The sequence below is a fragment of the Mesoplodon densirostris genome, chromosome 1 (genome assembly GCF_025265405.1).
Source record: "Mesoplodon densirostris isolate mMesDen1 chromosome 1, mMesDen1 primary haplotype, whole genome shotgun sequence".
Classification (NCBI taxonomy): Eukaryota; Metazoa; Chordata; class Mammalia; order Artiodactyla; family Ziphiidae; genus Mesoplodon; species Mesoplodon densirostris.
The window spans coordinates 51,528,865-51,548,480 of record NC_082661.1 but is presented as its reverse complement, the minus strand read 5'-3'; the positions used below and the strand labels follow the sequence as shown (position 1 = coordinate 51,548,480).

Here is a 19,616-nt window from a genome sequence, read left to right as displayed (position 1 = left end):
ACAAAATGCCAGTCCAGGGTAATTCTCATTATTCTATCCAATATTCTGTATTTTGTGTAGGTTCTGGCTAATAGGGCCTACTGAAGATGAGGGGGAAACACATACTCAATGGGGAGATCAGCAACCATGAGTTTTCAGTGATACAAACTTCAACTAAGGCATCAATAATGTTCAGAAATTCTACTTTCTCCCTAGATAGCTCCCTCCTTTTCCACTTTCTGCAACATCTATGTGAACCCTTTGCTCCTCCCCTCCAACCACCACATACCCATCCTTTTTTCTTTCTCCCTTACAGAGATGACTTCTTTTGCCACTTTACGGAAAGAAAGAAAAAAAAAGAAGCTTTTGTTCATAAACTACCTTATCTTCCATCTTCCCATTAAACTCACATTTTCACCCACCTTTCCTCCTAGCCAAGAAATGCAGCATCCCTTCTCCTAAGACCACTCTCCTCCTGGGTTTTGGATCCTATGCTTCAAGGCTCCCTTGTGTAATCAAACCTTCCAGAACCCCTCATTTATCTCTAGCTGCCCCTTTTCTTCTCTCCTTCAAACATCTTTAACAAGTTGTGTACACTTGCCAACCCCATTTCCTAGCTGTGTACTCACTGCTCAGACCACTTCTATCCAAGCAGTAAAATCCAATGCCTGCTTTGCAGTCCTCATTTTCACTGATTTTACAGCAGGAATTCCAATTCAGTAGATCCTTCATGAAACACTTTTCTGTTGGGTTCTATAAAATAACACTCACATGATTTTCCTTCAGGTACTCTAGCTTCTCCTACTCAATTTCCTTATCTAGTTTTTCTTCCTCTTCTCTCCATCCATTAAGTATTGCAAGTTCTTCACAGTTCAGTACTTTTCCTTACATTCTCTGTAACGACTTCGAATCCTGTACTTTCAAATAACATTTATATGCTGAGTCACAAATTTATCACCGTTAACCAAGACTTCTTATCTAAGTTCCATACTAGCAGATCCTGCTGCCTCTTGAACGTATCTCACAAATAACTTAAACTCAATGTATCCAAAACTGAACTCACGAACTTCCCCTCATAAAGGTCCCCTTATCTCAATGAATGACACTACAACGTACTCAGTTGCTCACATTAGATACCTGGGATTCATTCTTGATGTCTCCTTCCTTATAGCCCACATCACCAAGCAGGTTCACTTTTATCCTTTCCCAGTGCACAAGCAGGTCTCAAGTCAAATGTCAGTCTTGCCCCCAGGCCTCACTCAGACCAAGTAAATTAGCCTATATTTCACAGCATCCTATATTTTTCTGTCATTTTCTGCAGAAAATGTTTGTCTTTATTCAATCTGTCTTATTCCTTATTCAATCCATCTTGCCCACTAGAATGTGAAAGAGCAAGATCTTGTTCATGGACATACACCCAACACCCGGCATACAGAAGACACTGAAATTATAGCTGGATGGTTGGAAGGAAGGCATCCCCACAACTACTTATGAAAAATTCATCCTCCTCTACCACCAGAGGTCTGGAAAAGTTGAGGACTATTTCCTAAAGAGTCAGGGGCTGAACCATAAAAATATACGGTGCATCATCTTGTTCTAAATTCTAAGAATATGGAATACATGTTGAAAATGCTCTGAAAAACAACAAGCATTACAAAAATGTGTTGCCATTGTTTTAGAAATACTTATTTATCATAACCAGCAGAAGTCAACAGTTCCAACCCTAGAGGACAGAGACCATGCTTACAGTTTTCTTGTACCAGCTCATGGCTGGTATTCAACCTGGATCTGAGAAGAAACTTATTAGTGATTACCTGCACTTGTGTTACTGCTCAAATCCTGAGAATGAACCTCCTTTCACAAAGAAACTCCTTTACAAGAAACTAAAGCTCTACTTTAAAACAAAATGTATTTACTTGAAATTACAGTGTCTCTCAGAATTTGCATATTGTTAAATTTCCATACAGAACAAAAAATTAACAAACAGAAGATACCTATTAACTATAAAAATAAGGTCAGCTTTCTTCAGTATTATAGGTAGTTTGGCCTCTATTCTTATTAAAAAGAAAATTACTTAAACAGAGGCAAGAGATAATCCGTAATTTGTTGTCAAAGTTATTTCCAACATCAAGAGAAAACTCATTGTATAGTGACAGTCTGTTATTTTAAATATAAAGCTTTAAATATGATAAAATTAAGTTCACTCACATCAGAATACAGCAGCACTGTACGAAAAGAACACTTTGGACGTTTCTCAGATCCTCCACTTAATAGTTCAAGATATTCAACTTCTCTGAACTATGCTTTACCCCCTCTAAAATGGGAATAAAGCCTGCCTTAAATAGTTGTGATTAAAGAGCAACTGACATATAAAGGTCTCAGCACAAAGTAACAACAGGCATCTTCTCCTCTGCTCTCTTTTTTTTTTTTTTTTTTTCTTTTTTTGGCCAGCTTTGCAACTTGCAGGAGCTTAGTTTCCCAACCAGGGATCGAACCCGTGCCCCCTGCAGTGGAAGTGCAGAGTCTTAACCACTGGACCACCAGGGAAGTCCCTTATCCTCTTCTCTTAAAAGAAGCTGATTTCAGGTACGACAAGTATATTCTATATGACAAATACATTCAATATCTAAATGAAGGCAGATAACTCTTGCTGATGCTGTACTTGCAGAATTCTTTAGTAATCCTTATTAATCACCTGTACTTTATCCAATGAGTAGATGACAATCTCCTCTCAGGTCACAAGTTTCTGGCCTACTTTAAGCTTTCAGGACTAGAACAATTCACTTCCCTTTCTAAAAACCATCTTCAGTTCTAAATCAAAGTTGCTAATTTCCTGACAATAACAGCCCTCTAACTTATACAAATACTCAGTACAGCTTTAAGCAAATGGAAAAAATTTTATTGGCTACAAAGACAGTCATGCAAATTAAGAGCCTATGCCATAGTTATCTCAATATTTGGCAGGATATGTAGACTGAATCCCAGCTGGCTAGAAAGGAAAGTGTGCCAAATAGAAATACAAGTCTTTACACACTTTATTCTGGAGCCCAGATTAAAAACCTGTAGCAGAAAGCACAAAGATGGAAAATAGAAGTAGCTGCATATAAAAGGCAAGAGAAGCTTTCTTTTACCCCTAATGCACATAGCCCTGGATTCCAAACTTCATAAGAATACTCCAAGATCTCTCAAAAGGTCAAAGTTTTAGGCCCTGCTAAAAGTCATTTTTAAGTGTCACACTTGTTTGAGGATTCACTGGCTTTAATGATCACTGCAACTAAAGTATCTACAGATAAAATAACAAATCCTGAAGCTGCTTTAAAATAATCCAGGAGAGGGACTTCCCTAGTGGCACAGTGGCTAAGAATCTGCCTGCCAATGCAGGGTACACAGGTTGGAGCCCTTGTCTGGGAAGATCCCACATGCCGCGGAGCAAATAAGCCCATGCGCCACAACTACTGAGCCCTTGCACCTAGAGCCCGTGCTCCACAACAAGAGAAGCCACCGCAATGAGAAGCCCACGCACCGCAATGAAGAGTAGCCCCCGCTCACCCAACTAGAGAAAGCCTGTGCTCAGCAACAAAGACCCAACGTAGCCAAAAATAAATAAATAAAATAAAATAAATTTAAAAAAAGAAATCCAGGAGGCAGAGAGAGTAGTGCGTACAATAGATGGAACAAGATTTGCCATATACTGACAACTGTTGAAGCCAGGAAACAGGTACATGACATTCTTTTTAACATTCTATTTTTGTGTGTCTGAAAGTTCCACACTTAAAAAGTTTTTTTTCTTAAATCAAGGTTAGGATGTTTTAGCAACTCAGTCCTTCCCTGCAGTTCTCATTCAGTTTGTAATCTTGCTTCTGGTTCCCTTACCCACCAAGCACCTACTTGGAAAACAGCAACCATCATATTTTACCATGACCTCATTCTGGGTTTCCTCTTCAAATAAGCCACAATCTTAAAAAGCACTATCTGATATGAAATATTTAAAACAAAGAATTTTAATAGCACCGAAAAATTAACCACATACTCCCCCATAAAGAGATCTACTTTAAAACTTAATGCCAGAAGATATGATATAATAAGTCTGAGCTTGGATAAGTCCTTTTCACTGATGTGATTTAATTCTGCAGCAAAAATGGTATGAATGAGCAGGAACATTCCTCTGGAAGGATACCAAAGAAACTGACTTGTGCACTTTGAACAGAATAATCATAAAATTTCCTGTACATGACCTGCAAAGAATTTCTGAGACCAAAATAGGTGTACAGCACTTTTATCTGAAGTCCAAAATTTTATCATTCTCAAAATATCTCTAATTCAAAAAAGGTTTAGGAACCACTCTAGATTTACAGAGACTCCTTCTATCAAAACCTTAGGTTTGAATTTCTAAACTTCAACTAAAATCAGAAGGTTTTCTGAATGATAGCAAAGGCAATGACAATCTGACAGACATAATGCAAGAAAAGTCTAGGCACAGAGAAATGCCCAAATTTTAGAGAAGACGGGCAAAAAAGGAAGCTGATAATGTCTAGAAGTATTCTCAGAACTATAACCAACTTATAAACATGAACTTATAAAGGGTTTATAAGAACAATAACTTTTACATCTTAGGGAGACCTGGATTATAAGACCATGAGAATTAAAAGCACTCCTTCAAAGTTCCCTTCTTATCCTACAGCAAGCTACCAGGGTTGCTGCAGCTCTGGATGGGCGAGGGAGAGGAGAAAGTAAGAAATATTTACAGTGCTACACCATTCCCTTCCTACTAAGGGTGCCTTGTGAAGAAAGAAGGAAGAGGAACAAGATGTTCTTGAACATCTATTTTCTCTATATTAGTATATATTTTCCCCTCACAAACCCATTATAATGGAGTTTGGATTCCCAGTCAGTCCACAGTATCAGCAACAGAACTACAATTTAGCTACATTATACTGGGAAGCTAATACCTCATTTCTACAGAAAATTATGTTTCCAGTTCCCAGTGAACAACTTCAAATGGCACTCTGGATATATATAGATGTAACATGAGCAAAACTATATAAGCAATTGCTACCTATGAATATTTCACTTCCAAGTTCCTGTTCCCCCTGTACCTAAACATTTATCCTATTGATGATACCCTCTGCCTGCCAGTGATGCCCCATCCCCGACAAAGACAGCACTTGGGGAAGCTTTTGTCTGCGCACCTTGACCAGTTTCACCACTTTCCCAGCCTCATCTTCCCTCCTCCAGCCTATCTGTCCCATACTGAGGACTAGAACACTGGATAACTGACTGGAACAGCATTCCCAGAGCCTGGCATGGTGGAGGACACAGAGTAGGTGCGCGTTTCGAAAAAAAATCTATAAATGAATCTCATTCCAATTCTGTCACTACCCAAACTTGGACTGTTACTTCTTGAGTCTCATCTATAAAACAAGGAAAGCTGAATTAAAGTTCATTTTGGCTCAATGGTTCTATGATTAGAATACATTTTTAGGAGCTGATCTGGAAAACAGCTTTTATGCTCTGTTTTCTAATGAAAAGTTAACCTAACCTTAATTTATGAACAATGCTTCAAGAGAAATGTAGGCTAAGAAGAGCCAAATCAGAATTAACCAGGAGGACCACGGGAATGACAGTAACAGCTGGCTCACCCTCTCATCCAAGGGTGAGAAAAAGAGTGGAAAATGTTCAGGATTTTTTGTAAAACTATGCAAGGCAAAGAATTTGAGGTGCCTTATAGTAAGCCCCCAAAGGACAAATTCCTCTCCAGAATTCAGAAATAGGAAAGTTTTGTCTTTTACCTCCTTTAAAAATATGAGCTCTCTGTAACTTTTTTTTTTTTTTTAAGGCCGCATAGCATGCGGGATTTTAGTTCCCTGACCAGTGATCGAACCCGAGGCCCCTGCAATGGAAGCACGGAGTCTTAACCACTGGACTGCCAGGGAAGTCCCTATGTAACCTTTTATTATTACTAAATTTTGCCAGGAAGTCAAGAACTAAGGTTTGTTTTAGACCACAGTGCGATCCTTATCCTACTGCTGATAAGGCACGCAGGCTGTCTCCCTTGCCATCTCCAATCTAAGCTCTTCAGTCTTTTAGTTAATTGCATTTTATCATTTATTATTGTAAGTCTTAAATCCTTTACAAAAACGAGTTAGGGGGTACAACTGATAAAAATACATTGTTTTAAGAATAAACACTAGATGCCAGGTTTACAAATTAACATTTTAAAAATACAACTGGTTTTGTGGATGAAAATCTATTAATACAAGTTGCTACTGACACCAGACTCCAAACTAATTTCAATTTGCTTTTTTTTTTTTTTTTTTTTTTTTTTGCAATACGTGGGCCTCTCAACTGTTGTGGCTTCTCCCGCCACGGAGCACAGGCTCCGGACGCGCAGGCTCAGCGGCCATGGCTCACGGGCCCAGCCACTCCGCGGCACGTGGGATCCTCCCGGACAGGGGCACGAACCCGCGTCCCCTACATCGGCAGGCGGACTCTTAACCACTGCACCACCAGGGAAGCCCTGCTCAATTCTTTGTTTCCACTCCATACTTCCATAATCTTCTTAGTTTTGGAAGAAAGTCTAACACTCCTAAACTTAATCCTCATTGTAAATGCTCATCTCAGTTTCATTATCAGTAACCACCCAAATTCTCCACAGTAATAGAAATGAGATGCTGTGCAATCCCAACACAACAAAAAGAGATGTTTCTTACTGCAATTGGAGTTAAAGATTAATGAAAGATCACTCCCAAAATGTACCGTGAATACAGTCTGGAAACATTAATTTCCAAGTTGCTTAAGTAAAATTGCAACTCCTAATTGGTTTCTTTAATTTCTTAAATCTCTTCTACAAAATTATCTTTGGTCCCCATTAATTATTAATGCAGAAAAAAACCCCAAGAGGTGTAATATTTCAGAATCTAAATCAAAATCATTTAACTAAATGGCTTACACAAAGCTCTCCTGGCTCAGAATAAAGAAAATCAAAACTTACCTGAAGTAATTAATTTAGCACAGCTCCTTCTGCTTGCATCATCGTCTAAGACACGGTTTGTGCTCTTTTCTTTCCCAAGCAAAGTATCCTCCAAACGTAAGCATTTATCAGATACAACACTGTCTTCACCCATCACATGACTAATTTTGCTATTAGTTTCAAGTACAGAAGTGACGTCTTCCAGCTGAGCAGCTTCACTAGATTCTGAATAAGAGGAACCTTTACCCTGGGCTAAATTCTTTGAAGAAACTGGTAGAGACTCATCATCACTGTCAAATCCAAAAGGATCTCCAGTGTCTTCTTCTTCCATCTTAGGTTTCTTCGGAATTTCTTGGATATCCGGTTTGAAATTAGGCCTCTTCTGTCCTAATTTAGCCATAAATGTGGTCTCTCCCCACTTTGTGCTAAGGGTGGTCCGTTTGTTGGAAAAGACTTCATCAAACTTTGAACTGCCATTTCCTCCTTTCCTACTGTATGTTTTCCCAAATCTGGATGTCATTTTGACACCTGTTTCATATTCTCTGTGAAAAAAAAGTAAGAAAATATATAATCACCCAATATTTAACAAGTAAATATGGCTTTTCTCCCCATATGGCTTTTCCACATTCAAGGTACAAATCTTTAAAAACAGTTAAATAAATAAGGGGAGGGAGTATAAAGAGAGGGCTCATTTTTTACTCTACATACTTCTGTTAATCTTTTTTACGAGTACATATTCATATGCTACCTTCAGAATAAGAAAGCCAACAACTAACCAACTTATAAGACAGCATGCACAAAACCAACTTATAGTGGAACACTGATTTCTTTAAAAGTTTCAAATTAATCTACTTATTATTCTCATATCACTTTTACCATAAAAAATAATCTGAAGAGGCTAATTACCCTTAATATAAAATCTTAAGCACAAAATGTTAATTTTTTTCAGGATTTTAGAGATGTCAAATAATTGACTAAATATAGTTCTTTGAAATTTCAGAGCACTTACTCATATAAGGGGGAAAAAGTCAGAAGAATGGTGCTATTTTCCCACATATTAGAACCTGCAGCTTTTAAACCATCCTTAAAAACCTGATTTTTGGCCTAATGTAATATGAACTATGACTTGAAAAATATTCCTTACTTGGTCATCTCCCTTAGTGCAAGAAACCATATTTCTTCTACCTTCCTTGTCTCCATAGTGCTGTGTTCATTTACTGGAGCTAGTGAACTCCAGCATATTACAATGACTAGTCCATGGATTATTAAAAGAAGCAATAGAAACATGTAACTTTATTTTCCTCTTTGCTTGAAGATAGGATAAATTGATTCATCTGATTTATCTACATACTAAGTACTAGGACAAAAATTTCAGGACAGTAAATCAAGAGTCAAACATTTTTAAAACAAGTTAAAGTACTTCTTAAACACTATCAATCCTTATCCATTTCTTACACAATACAACAATGAGAATGGTATTTTGACCTATGTTTTAATCTGTAGTTTGTTTCCCTTTATCAACTTAAGTTCTCCCAATTTATAGGGAATCCCAATAAACTCAGTTTGATATATGTGTGTGTGCATATATATATATATTCAGTAAAGGAATTTCCCCTCTAATATTTTGGTTAGAAGCCAATTCTAATTGGACAAAATAATACTTAATTTAGTCATCATACACATCTGCTTTAAGAGAAAATAATTTGTAATTTGTTTGAAGACCTTTTAACATGTCACAAAACTTTTTCCTTTGGGAAATCTACTTCCCCTTCTACTGTAGATTTACACTAAAAAATCTTGTCTTTCTTGTTAAGAATAGCTAAAAAAAACTAAGTGTATTTGGCAGCTAAAAGAAACACAAAATAAGTCATTTCTTTTCATTCCTCCTCGGATGTAAAGCCCTGATCTACAGATCTACATTTACACATACACCAACAAAGCTGGAATGTTTTGGATACACTAACACGGTAATTACCTAAAAATGCTGACTAAAGGCCAAACCAAAAATCTAGACTTGGGCTACTTTAGGCCCATACCAGAAAAACTCATGGCAAAAGTGGTCCGAGAAGCATAAAACATTCACTGTTACAACTTGAAAGTCTGCAGATGAATATTTGATATTAAGGAGTGAATTATTTTAAGTTACAAGAAAATCATGCTTATGTTTTTTTTTAAAACCCCATGTCTTTGACAAATATATACTGAAATACTGATGCAATAATGTCAGTGATTCTCTAACTTTAAGGAGTGTGGAATGGAAAGTGCATAGATGAGAAAAATTTGGTTTAGAGTTAATAACTGTTGAATCTGAAAGATGAATACATGGGAGTTCATTATACAGTATCCCCTACCTTTGACTGTCTTGACAGTTTTCCACGTCTTTTTTTTTTTTTAAGTCACTAGACAAACTATTGTGATGGCATTATCCAAGCCTTGAGTGTAAAGTACACAGAAATTCAAAAACAAGTGTGTAGACGTATGTGACATTATATTTTCAGTATACTTCAAGAACACAGGCTATCTTGCTCAGGCTTCAAACTCCAAAGATTACCCTAACCAAAAAGGAAAGAATGATTCACAAGTAAGTCTTTTCTGTCGGTGGGCCTTTGCCCCAGCCCAAAGCTAGGTCGAATTTTCTGGGAAGTAAGCTGGGATAAAAGGTCCTCACACTTAACCCCCAACCAAATTCAGCGTCTTTCAGATCTCCAAGGGCTTAGGGGCTTCCACGACGGAATGAAAGCCGGAAAAGCCAAACCTCATCACCCAGAAATCCTCACCTGGGGGCGGCGGTGCGCAAGGAGGTGGCGGGGAGAGGCGGCCCCCCCCCGCTGGAAGCTCACGCAACTTTTCTCCTCCCCACCCCCACCTCCCAGGAAAGGGATGTTGCTTCCGACGCCCCGGAAGCTTCTGCCACCGAATCCCCAGGGCAGTGGAAGGCCTCAGTGGCGGCCAGGGGCGGAGGAAAGACGGCAAAAAAATTCCGCCCTGAAACCAACGCACTTGACCGCGCCTGGGGAGGGAAGTAAATCAGCCTTAGCCCAGAAAGAACTCAGAATAAAGGGGAAAAGAGTTCTTCAGATCGTTCCCCTGCCCAACTTCCTCAGGGGCCGGGTGGGTGAAATACAGAGACTTCCATCACCCCCTCCCGGACCCCTGCCTCCCCGACCCTCGGCAAGCTCCGGGCCTAGGCAGCCACCCGAGACCTCACTTACCCTCGGCGCCTGGCGAGTGCTTTAGCCTCGGGCCGCCTCCGCCTCTCCCGCTCCCAACGGCCCACGGGCGGGCGCCGGAGCCCCGCGCGGGAGAACGGGGCCGGCTGGTGAGCGAAGAGAGGCAAAGGGCTCCGCCACCGTCAGAACCCGCGACTCCGCTCTCGGTAAATAGGAAACCCGGTGGAGGGGGGGGGAGGAGCGGCGGCACCGCAACTTCCCTCCCCGCCTCGAGCGCCGCCGGCCGGGCCCGGGCCTAGGCCTCCCTGGCTGCCGCCGCCACCGCCGCCGCCGCCGCCGGAGCTGGTACCAGAGCCCGCTACGTGCCCCCGATGGGCCGCCGCCGCCTCCTGCGCCGCCGCTTCCGTCGGTGAATGGTCAGCGCTAGAGTTTGAACAGGGCCCTGAACCATCTCAACGCCATTTGCGCTCCCGGCCCCCACCTCCTTCCTCCAACAGCGGCTCGCTCCGTCACTCCGCTTCCCACAGGCCCCGCGCGGCCGCCCGACCCCGCAGCCAATCGCGCGGCTGCTTACTCAAACCGCCGCGCAGGCGCCGCGCCCCGCATGCTCCGGCGCCCGCCATTGGGCCGACCGCGGGGCCCGACGGGAGTTGTAGTCCGAGCCCGCGAGGTCGCGGTGCTGAGAGCTCGGCGCGGGAGCTGGCAGCCGGAGGAGAGGTTGTGGCGGACCCGGGCGGCCCGGGCTCCGGAGCAAGTTCCAGCTGCTGGCCCTGCCGGGAGACGCAGGTGCCACGGGGGAGGGCCGGGGGCGCAGTGCAGGCAGCTGTGTCAATCGTTTCCCCTCCCGGGACTCGCCGGTGTCTGGGGACGGTGGGTTGTACAGCTGCGCCGGGCCTGCTGGGGTCGCCGCCTGGGAGACGGGAGGCTGGGAGCTCGCGGCTCCGTGCGGCCCTCGACCCGTCCTGGCCGGTGCCGGCCCTGCGCAGTTAATGACAGCGGGAACTGGGAGGCCCGGGGAGCTGGGCAACCGATCCACGGCCGCGCCCTGGAGCGATGTCAGCTCGGCTCTTTATTGTGCCACCTGTATCCCCTCGGTCCTTACCTTCGTAGTTCTTTCTCCCTCTGTCCGTCCCGAACCCGTTAAAAGTGACCCCTGAGAATATTCGATGGTATTAAGGAATTATCGTTAACCTTGTTGGGTGTGCTGACAGTAATGTGGTTATGTGAAGGAGAGAAAGGAAAAAAAAAAGACGAAATACTAAAAGTTTTGACAGATAAAATGATCCGGTGTCTGGGATTTATTTTAAAATAACTCCTACAAAAACTGATGGAAGGAGAATAAAACAAGCCAATGGGGTGTTTTTCATTGCTGATGCTGTGTTATGCACGGGCTCATTCCAATATCTCTATATATCTGAAATTTTCCATAATAAAAAATTTAATGAACCAGTGATTGCCTCTGGAGAGGACAGGGAGGTGGCAGATGATGGGAGATCATTTATTTTTCTTTATACACCATTTTGTGCTGTTCGAAGTTTTTTCCGTGTCAATGTATTACCTCTTCAGAAACTCGGAAAGTTTTAGTTTTCCTTTTTTGTTTTTAAGGCTGCGGAGGGAAAACCACGTTAAGAGTAGCACAATTGGTTCCTCCTAAGAGATGTACATGATTCTTTGGGCTCGGATGGCACTGCTGTTAGGTGGGCAGTGAATGGAGATCCACTTGGGAAATTAGAAAACTACTAATTGCGTTATTTGAAAAGCCCGCCTCTTCCTCCACAAAAGGTAATTTGCTTTGAATGCACCCGGAAGTTACCAAACTCCTCCAATATATTCGAGCAACTACAAACAGAAAAAATAGTTCAGACATCCTGTAGCCCTTCCCAACAGGAATTTAAAGTGGATTTTAGTCTGGCTGAATTGTTTTACCTTTGCACAACTGCTTGCAAAATTTACATTCCGACATTTACAATTTCCCAAATATATCAATACTTGATTGTATCAAAACCAACTTTTTTTTCTTTTTTTCTTTTGGCTTAAACAGTAGAAATTTCTCACATTCTGAAGGCTAGGAAGTCCAAGATCAAGGTGCAGGTTGATTCTCTTCCTGGTGAGGACTCTCTTCCTGGCTTGCAGATGGCTGCCTTCTTGCTGTTTCTTCACATGGTAGAGAGAGATCATTTTTGTCTCTTCATATAGTGGTTCTACCCTCATAAACTAATAACCTCCCAAAGGCCCTACCTCCAAATGCCCTCACATTGGGGTTAGGGCTTCACTATATAATTTTTTTTTTTCAAAACCAACTCAAGTAGCTTATTCTAATGGACGTTGTAATGAGTCTGCGTGTTCCACAGCATGTGACTTTTATTTGGGTCAGTTTTGTCTTTTTAAAAATTGGCATAGGATCTTGTTTTATCAGTTTGTTTGAAGACTGCCAGCAGAGGTGCAAGCTGCACTTACTATAATTATTTAGATGACATGGTGGTGGGTGCTAATTAAGGGGTAATTATCATCAGAGGCAAAGGCTAAGGTCAAAAAGCTGAAAGTGGTGGGGAGACAGTTGCAGGATCTTTCTGTAAAAGGGTGCTGTGAACCCTCCAGGACCAAATGATGCCCTCACAAAGCTCATTATGCCCTGGCCTGGCTGGTGCTGGGCATTTAGCTGGGTCAGTGACTCTGCATGAAGCTGAAGTGGAAAAGTAAAATTTTTAAAGAAATAGCTAGTCCGTGGAGCTCCTTTTGAGGGCTTTTTGTGTGGTAGTTGTGTTAAGTAATGGAACTTAATGTTAAATTCTTGCTACTCCAAGAGTGACCCCCAGCATAGTCAGAACCTGGAAGCTTGTTGGGTAATGCAAGAATCCTTGTCTCCTCCCCAACTCCCCTGAATCAGAATCTGCACTTGAACAGGATTCCCCCAGGTGATTGGTCCACATGTTAAAGGTTAACAAGTACTGTTTTAAGGTATACCCATAGCATTTGACAGTAATCTAATTCTTTTTGTTAGGATGGGGGAGAACATTAAGAACCTACTATGCATCAGATATGATATCAGGCTCTTGAGGAAGTCTTCATTTGCATCTTTACCTGTTATCCTTATTTTACAAGTGAGGTAATGGAGACGTTGGCATTTGCTCGAGGTGTTGTAACTAATAAGGAAATCAAACTTTTTCTTAAGCATTCAGGACCCATTATTACTTTCAGATCTTCTTGAATCCAGTACATGATTTGAAAAATAAATTCTGTGTGTGTGTTAAGTCTGTGGAAGCTTGGTGTATGAATACTGAAAAGAGCTGTGCTAGGGCTCTCCACCCTCATGTGTCCCACACTAAAGACAGGAGAGCCTGCCCACTCCAGGGACCCTCCTAGAGGAAGTTCAGACTGTGGATCTGCAAGCTGTACCACCACTTTACCCTTTACCTCCCTGGTTCCACTGAGGCTAACAAGTGCTCTGAAGGCTCCACCCCATTCCCTTGCCATGGCCCATACCAGAGTTCCATACCAGTGAGTGAACTGGATTCCAGTGTGGATAACACATGGGCAAGCAGCTTTTTGGGTTTTTTTTTTTTTTGTATTTTATTGCTTTTGTTTTCTTAGTTCCCTCAGCTTATACTCCCGCCCATTCCCCATTCCCACCCCCTAGGTTGGTTCTCTTCACTTCATTTGAATCTGTGCACATACACACCCACTAGGTGCTTTTTTCTTTGCTAGAATGCGTCTGTGCAAAGCTCTCAGATGTCTGATTTTTTTCCATTAAATTTCCTATGTATTTCAGAAACTGAAAAGGATCTGAGGCAAGCGTGTACCCTTTGATGCTGCAGGCTGTCCCTGTATGCTGCCTAGAGGAGCACAGCATCCCCACTACCTTGAGTTCCACTCAGATGGACTCTAGCTGAAAAAAGAAAATCCCACAAAGAAAACTAATGGAAGAATCTATTCTGCCATTGTTGTGCCTTTGTTTTAGCCCAGACATGGGAACTGTCAGAACTGGAGTTGCTAAATAGAGCTATGCAGTCTTTTTCTGATAATGTGTAGTAAAATGTACTACAACTTATATAATTCAGTTCCAAGAACTAGAGGTCAGAAATTACCACATCGGCTAGAGGAAATTTTTCCTTTTCATGGAATGTGGAATAAAATTATAAATCATACCCTTAACATTGTAGTGGTTGTATTACAAGATGTGGGCCCCGCCCTGCCTTTATACCTCTGACACTCCCCAACCCTTCTCTCTGTTCTGAGGAATATTGGGCTGATAGGACTTTTTCAACTAATGTCCCCCTGACTAGCCTATTTTAAGTTGTAACACACCCACTCTCAAATGTTCACTATTCCCCCCCCCCTTATTTTTCTTCAGAGCATTTATCTCTCATCCAACATATCACATATTTTGCATGTTTATCTTCCATATGAGGTTAGAGATCTTTGCCGGTCTTGTTTTCTGCTGTATCCCTTGCACTTAGAAGAGTGTGTGGCACATAGTAGGTGCTCAGTAAATATTTGTTGAATAAATGGCCCCATTTCTTTCCTTTTTTAATGTCAGATTATTCATAAAAAGAAAGTGACTTGAAACTGACAACAGTTTCACATAAACTGTGGCTCCATAAGTTAATGACTGGGTTTTCCCAAGTGGGAGGGAGTGCTTTCTGGAGCTACCTTTTGTTCTTGCTTTGGATAGGTTTTCATTCTGAGAATTGAGGCAATGAATATTACTACAGTCCCAATTACCTTGTTTTCTGGGATAACTGGAACATGTTCTCTGTAGATAGTGACATCCTTTGGGGAATAAACTGCTGTCTAGGTAATTGAAAGACACAGCAAGGGAAATTCCCTGGGGACAGGCTGCCTGACAAGGATTGGTACCCAGTCATCTCTAAAGGTCTGGCTACCTGACTCTTGTCTGGAAATAGCCCTCTTCTCCCCAAGGTCCTCACCCCTAATGCTCTATGATACCCCTCTCCCTCAACAAAAACCCTCCTGGGGCTTCTCATCACCAGAACTAAAATCCCAAATCCTTACCATGGCCTATAAGGCCCTGTATGATCTGGCCCCTGACAACTCCTATCCCTTCCCACTTTGCCAAGCATGCCTCTGTCTACTACTAGAACCTGCCAAACCAGCTACTGCCTCAGGGTCTTTGTACTGCTGTTCCCTCCACTGGTCCTAGAGGTAAGCACAGGACTCAAGCCCTCACCTCTCAGGTCTTCACTCCAGTGTCTCCTCAGTAGGGTCTACCCTGACCATGCTATTTAAGTCAAACCCCTCACCCTGCTATCCCCACACTCCATATCCTTTCCCTCTTGTCTTTCACCATAGTGGTCATCATGTTTGTTTTACATATTAACTTGTCTGTTTGTTTCCTTCCACTAGAATATAAACTCTATGAGGACAGGCATTGTTGACTTTTCACTGCTATATGCCCAGCACACCTAGAATAGTGCCTCACACACAGAAAGCATGCTGAAAATATTTGTGAACTAAATACCTCATAAATTATGTTGAACTCTTCCATATCTTTACTTACTGTTTGTGTGTGTGCTTGAACTACCAATAATTGCAAAAGGTGTATTGAAACCTCCCACTGTAAGAGGAATTTTGTCAATTTCTCCCTACAATTCTATTTCTGTTTTCATATTTTTAGGATATTTTATTGGGCACATACGAGTTTAGCATTGTTATAACTTCCTGATGGTGTTGAAAGCTTTTTAAGTAATATGGGAGATGAATTGCCAAAATCGCCTGAATTTTCCATCCCTCCCTGTACACACACCTCTTGCAATGTGTCTTTGCAACTCCTCCCAGAATCTGGGCTGGCCTTGTAACTTGCTTCTGCCAAAAGAATGTGGCAGAAGTGATAAATGGTTCTGAGCCTGAGCCTTCATAAACCTTGAATGCTTCCACATTCTCTCTTGGATCCCTGCCTCCACCATGAGAACAGGCCTGGGCTAGCCTGCTGGAGGATGAGAAGCTACACGGAAAAGAGCTGAGGACATCCTATACTAGTCAACAGCCAGCAGACCCCAAACAGGCAAGCCCAGCCAGGATCAGCATAGCCACCCACCTGACCTGCAGCTGCTCACAGATGCATGTGTGAGCCCACCAGAAGAACTGCCCAGCTGACTTGTAGACTCATGAGCAATAATAACTAGCTATTATAGTAAGCCTGTGAATTTTGAAGTGGCTTGTTATACAGCATTATTGTGGCAATAGATAATTGATGGTTAATGCCTCCTCATTTGGGTCTCAGCCTCAGAAAGGCTTTTCCGACTACCCAGGCAATCTAAATCTGCCTCCCAGTCTCTGTATAATACGGGTGTATTATTTTCTCAATAACGCTTATCACTCTCCAAGATGATTTGTTGACTTCTTTACTATCTGTCTCCCACACTAGACTGTCAGCGGTATGATGTCAGAGACCTTGTCCACCTGCTCATCCTCAGCATCCAGCACGGTACTGCACTGTCCAGCTGTGTGTGTCCACCAAGAGCTGGAAATGTGGCTAGTCCAACCTGAGATGTTCTGGAAATACAAAGCACTGGGTTTCCAAGGCTTAGTACAAAAAAATGTATATATAAAGTATCTCAATTTTTATACTGATAAAATGTTGAAATAATAATATTTTGAATACATTGTGTTAAGTAGAACATGTTATTAAAGTTAATTTCATCTCCTTTTACCTTTTTTAATGTGGCTACTAGAAAAAGTAAATTTGTGACCTTGCATTATATCTCTATTGGATAGACAGAATCTATAGAAGTTCAGTAAATATTTATTGAAGGAAAATGTAAAAAAATAGACTTACTAGGGAATGCCCTGGTGGTCCAGTGATTAGGACTCGGCTCTTTCGCCGCCAAGGGCCTGGGTTCAATCCCTGGTCAGGGAACTTATATACCACAAGCCGTGCAGTGTGGCCCCCCCCACCACCAAAAAGAAATAGACTTGCCAAAAGAAATGAGCTCTCAAGCCACAAAAAGACATGGAAGAACCTTAAATGCATATTACTAAGAGACAGAAGCCAGTCTGAAAAGTCCACATACCGTATGATTCCAACTATATGATGTTTTGGAAAACCAAGATGAGTTGAGATAGAGTGACTGCCAGGAGATTTACAGGAAGGGAGGAGTAACGAATAGGTGAAGCACAGGGGATTTTTTTAGGGTGGTGAAATGATTCTGTATGATACTGTAACAGTGTGTGCATGATAGTATGCACTTGTCAAAACCCATGGAACTATAAAACACAGAGTGAACACTAATGTAAACTAAGGACTTTAGTTAACAATGTATCAATATTGGTTCATTAATTGTAACAAATATACCACACTAATGCAAGACAGTAAACTGGGGGTGGGTGGGGAGGGAGGTATATGGGAATTCTCTGTATTCTATGCTCAATTTTTCTGTGAACCTAAAACTGTTCTATAAAAAGTCTATTTAAAAAGATGAATTCACACACAGCCACCAGAATGTTAATTCTAAAACATGAATGTAACAAACCATCTACCTCTTTTAAAAAAACCTTTGGTGGCTCCCCACTGTCTACCAGAAATGAGTTCACATCCATTGGCATTTGCAGTGGCATTGACCACACCTCCCATCCTGCTTCCTCTCCTCTCTACCTGTATAAGACTACTCAAGAGCCTCAAGCCTTCACTGCAAGACTCATTCAGTCCCCTCTGCCTGTAAAGTCTTTCTCCCTCTCCACTTGTGGAACCTTACCATGAATCATATACCCTCTCACATAAATCAGTCATCCTCTATTCCATGTTTCCATAGTTCTCAATTAAAAGTAGATACAGGGCCTCCCTGGTGGCGCAGTGGTTGAGAGTCCGCCTGCCGATGCAGGGGATACGGGTTCGTGCCCCGGTCTGGGAGGATCCCATATGCCGCGGAGCGGCTGGGCCCGTGAGCCATGGCCGCTGGGCCTGCGCATCCGGAGCCTGTGCTCCGCAACGGGAGAGGCCACAACAGTGAGAGGCCCACATAACGCAAAAAGGAAAAAAAAATAAAAAATAAAAAATAAAATAAAATAAAATAAAATAAAAGTAGATACAGAAAACCAGGCATATGGAGTTTTGGTCATATTGGAGTTTTGTGCCTCTTTCTAGTAAGTCTGGAAAATGGCTATGATGAGTGTATGTATTGGAAGTGTTGAAAAAGAATTCTGATAGCCACAGGCAGGCTAGAGATTAATATCCTTGAGATGGAAACAGTGGAAGAACAAGGCTATTGAATGTCAGTGAAGATCTGCTTGGGCTCCCCTCCTAGGCAGGAGGCAGTGGGATACGCTGCTGGGAGCAAGATCCATCCCAACAGTGAGGTGGTGTTAGCTGACTGCCTGGCTACAGTGACAGGAGGCAGGCCTCTGGGTTGTCACCTGCTCTGAAAGCCAATCTCCCTCTGACTGCTGCTCACCCAAGCCAGGATGCCAGGGTGATTCAGTTTCAAGTATTTCACTTGCAGAGCAAACGACAGTGCAGTAGTGACATTACCGTCTCTACTATCATGTAGTAGAGCCTCAGGAGAGCATGTGAGAAAACAGGTGAGCAGGCTTCCAGGTGCTGAGTTTACGATGCAGATTTCCCTACATCTCCTTTTCAGGGATTTTGGTTCTATTATCCAACCACTCTGCTGATGGGAAGCTTAAGGGACACTGTCAAAGATAAATGATTTGCCCAAGATCACCCAGCTACTTAGGTGTCTGTCTTTCTCCAAAGGTCACAGGCATGAAGCATGTACTATCCTGGGCCCTTAATATCAGGCCATGTAGAGGAACCCTATTGTTTTGCTGTCCTTTTAAGCCAGAGGTTCAGGCCTGCCTGGAAAAGTAAGAATCTGGTTGAGACTTTGGGGGTATTTAGAGGAAGAGGCCAGGTTGGAGTCAGGAATGGACTAGTCCTTGCAACAAGATAAAACAAATCTAGGAGACCCTAGGAGATATGTAATCTGTGAGCACCAAGGGTAGAGGAGCAGACAGGTGTCTACAAGACCAGGCTTATTCAACAGTTTTGGGCCACAGTGCCTGGTCTTACCCAGGTGATATACAATCTCTTCCCACCTTGTCCATTGGGTCCTCTGACAGCGCCCAGATGCTATTACTGGGATAGAGAGCGGGCTCTTCTACTCTAAGCTGTTCCTCCTCCCTTCTCTGTGTCCCTCAGCTGGCCCAGGGGATCCACAACTTGGGACAGAGGAAACACAGGAATTGGGATTTCAAAGAAATGCTTATGAATAACCTGGGCAGGGATTTCTTCCAGTGACAAACTCCAGCTCTTGGGTGAGAGCCCTCCTAATCTGTACATACCCCAGCCTGGCCCATAGTTTGGGCAACTCAATATTCTCTGCGCTGAGGGACCTCTCTCAGGAGAGTGGGAAGGAATTCTTTCTTTTATGTGACTTGCTTCATTATGTATGAGTGGTGTTGGCTCTCATAGTTGAAAAATGATCATTTCTCTGTTGGGTTTTCCCAGCTTGAGGAAAAAGCTTTTGGAAGGCCAGGCAGCG

At 42.3% G+C, this 19,616-nt stretch overlaps 1 protein-coding gene across 2 annotated transcripts in view; it reads right to left on the bottom strand.

The window, feature by feature from the left end:
* Window positions 1-10,534, bottom strand: part of WAPL (WAPL cohesin release factor) — a 77,779-nt gene extending 67,245 nt beyond the window's left edge. Inside the window, exons 1-3 of one of the 2 annotated variants that reach the window (XM_060103336.1) lie at window positions 10,162-10,369; window positions 9,301-9,501; window positions 6,971-7,491 (exon numbers count right to left, since the gene is read on the bottom strand). In XM_060103336.1, coding sequence (XP_059959319.1) covers window positions 6,971-7,469 — 499 coding nt within the window. In that variant the 5' untranslated portion in view covers window positions 7,470-7,491; window positions 9,301-9,501; window positions 10,162-10,369. Of the gene's footprint in view, window positions 1-6,970; window positions 7,492-9,300; window positions 9,502-10,161 lie in introns of both variants that reach the window. The other variant, XM_060103346.1, reaches the window with a different exon arrangement.
* Window positions 10,535-19,616: the final 9,082 nt, after the last annotated feature.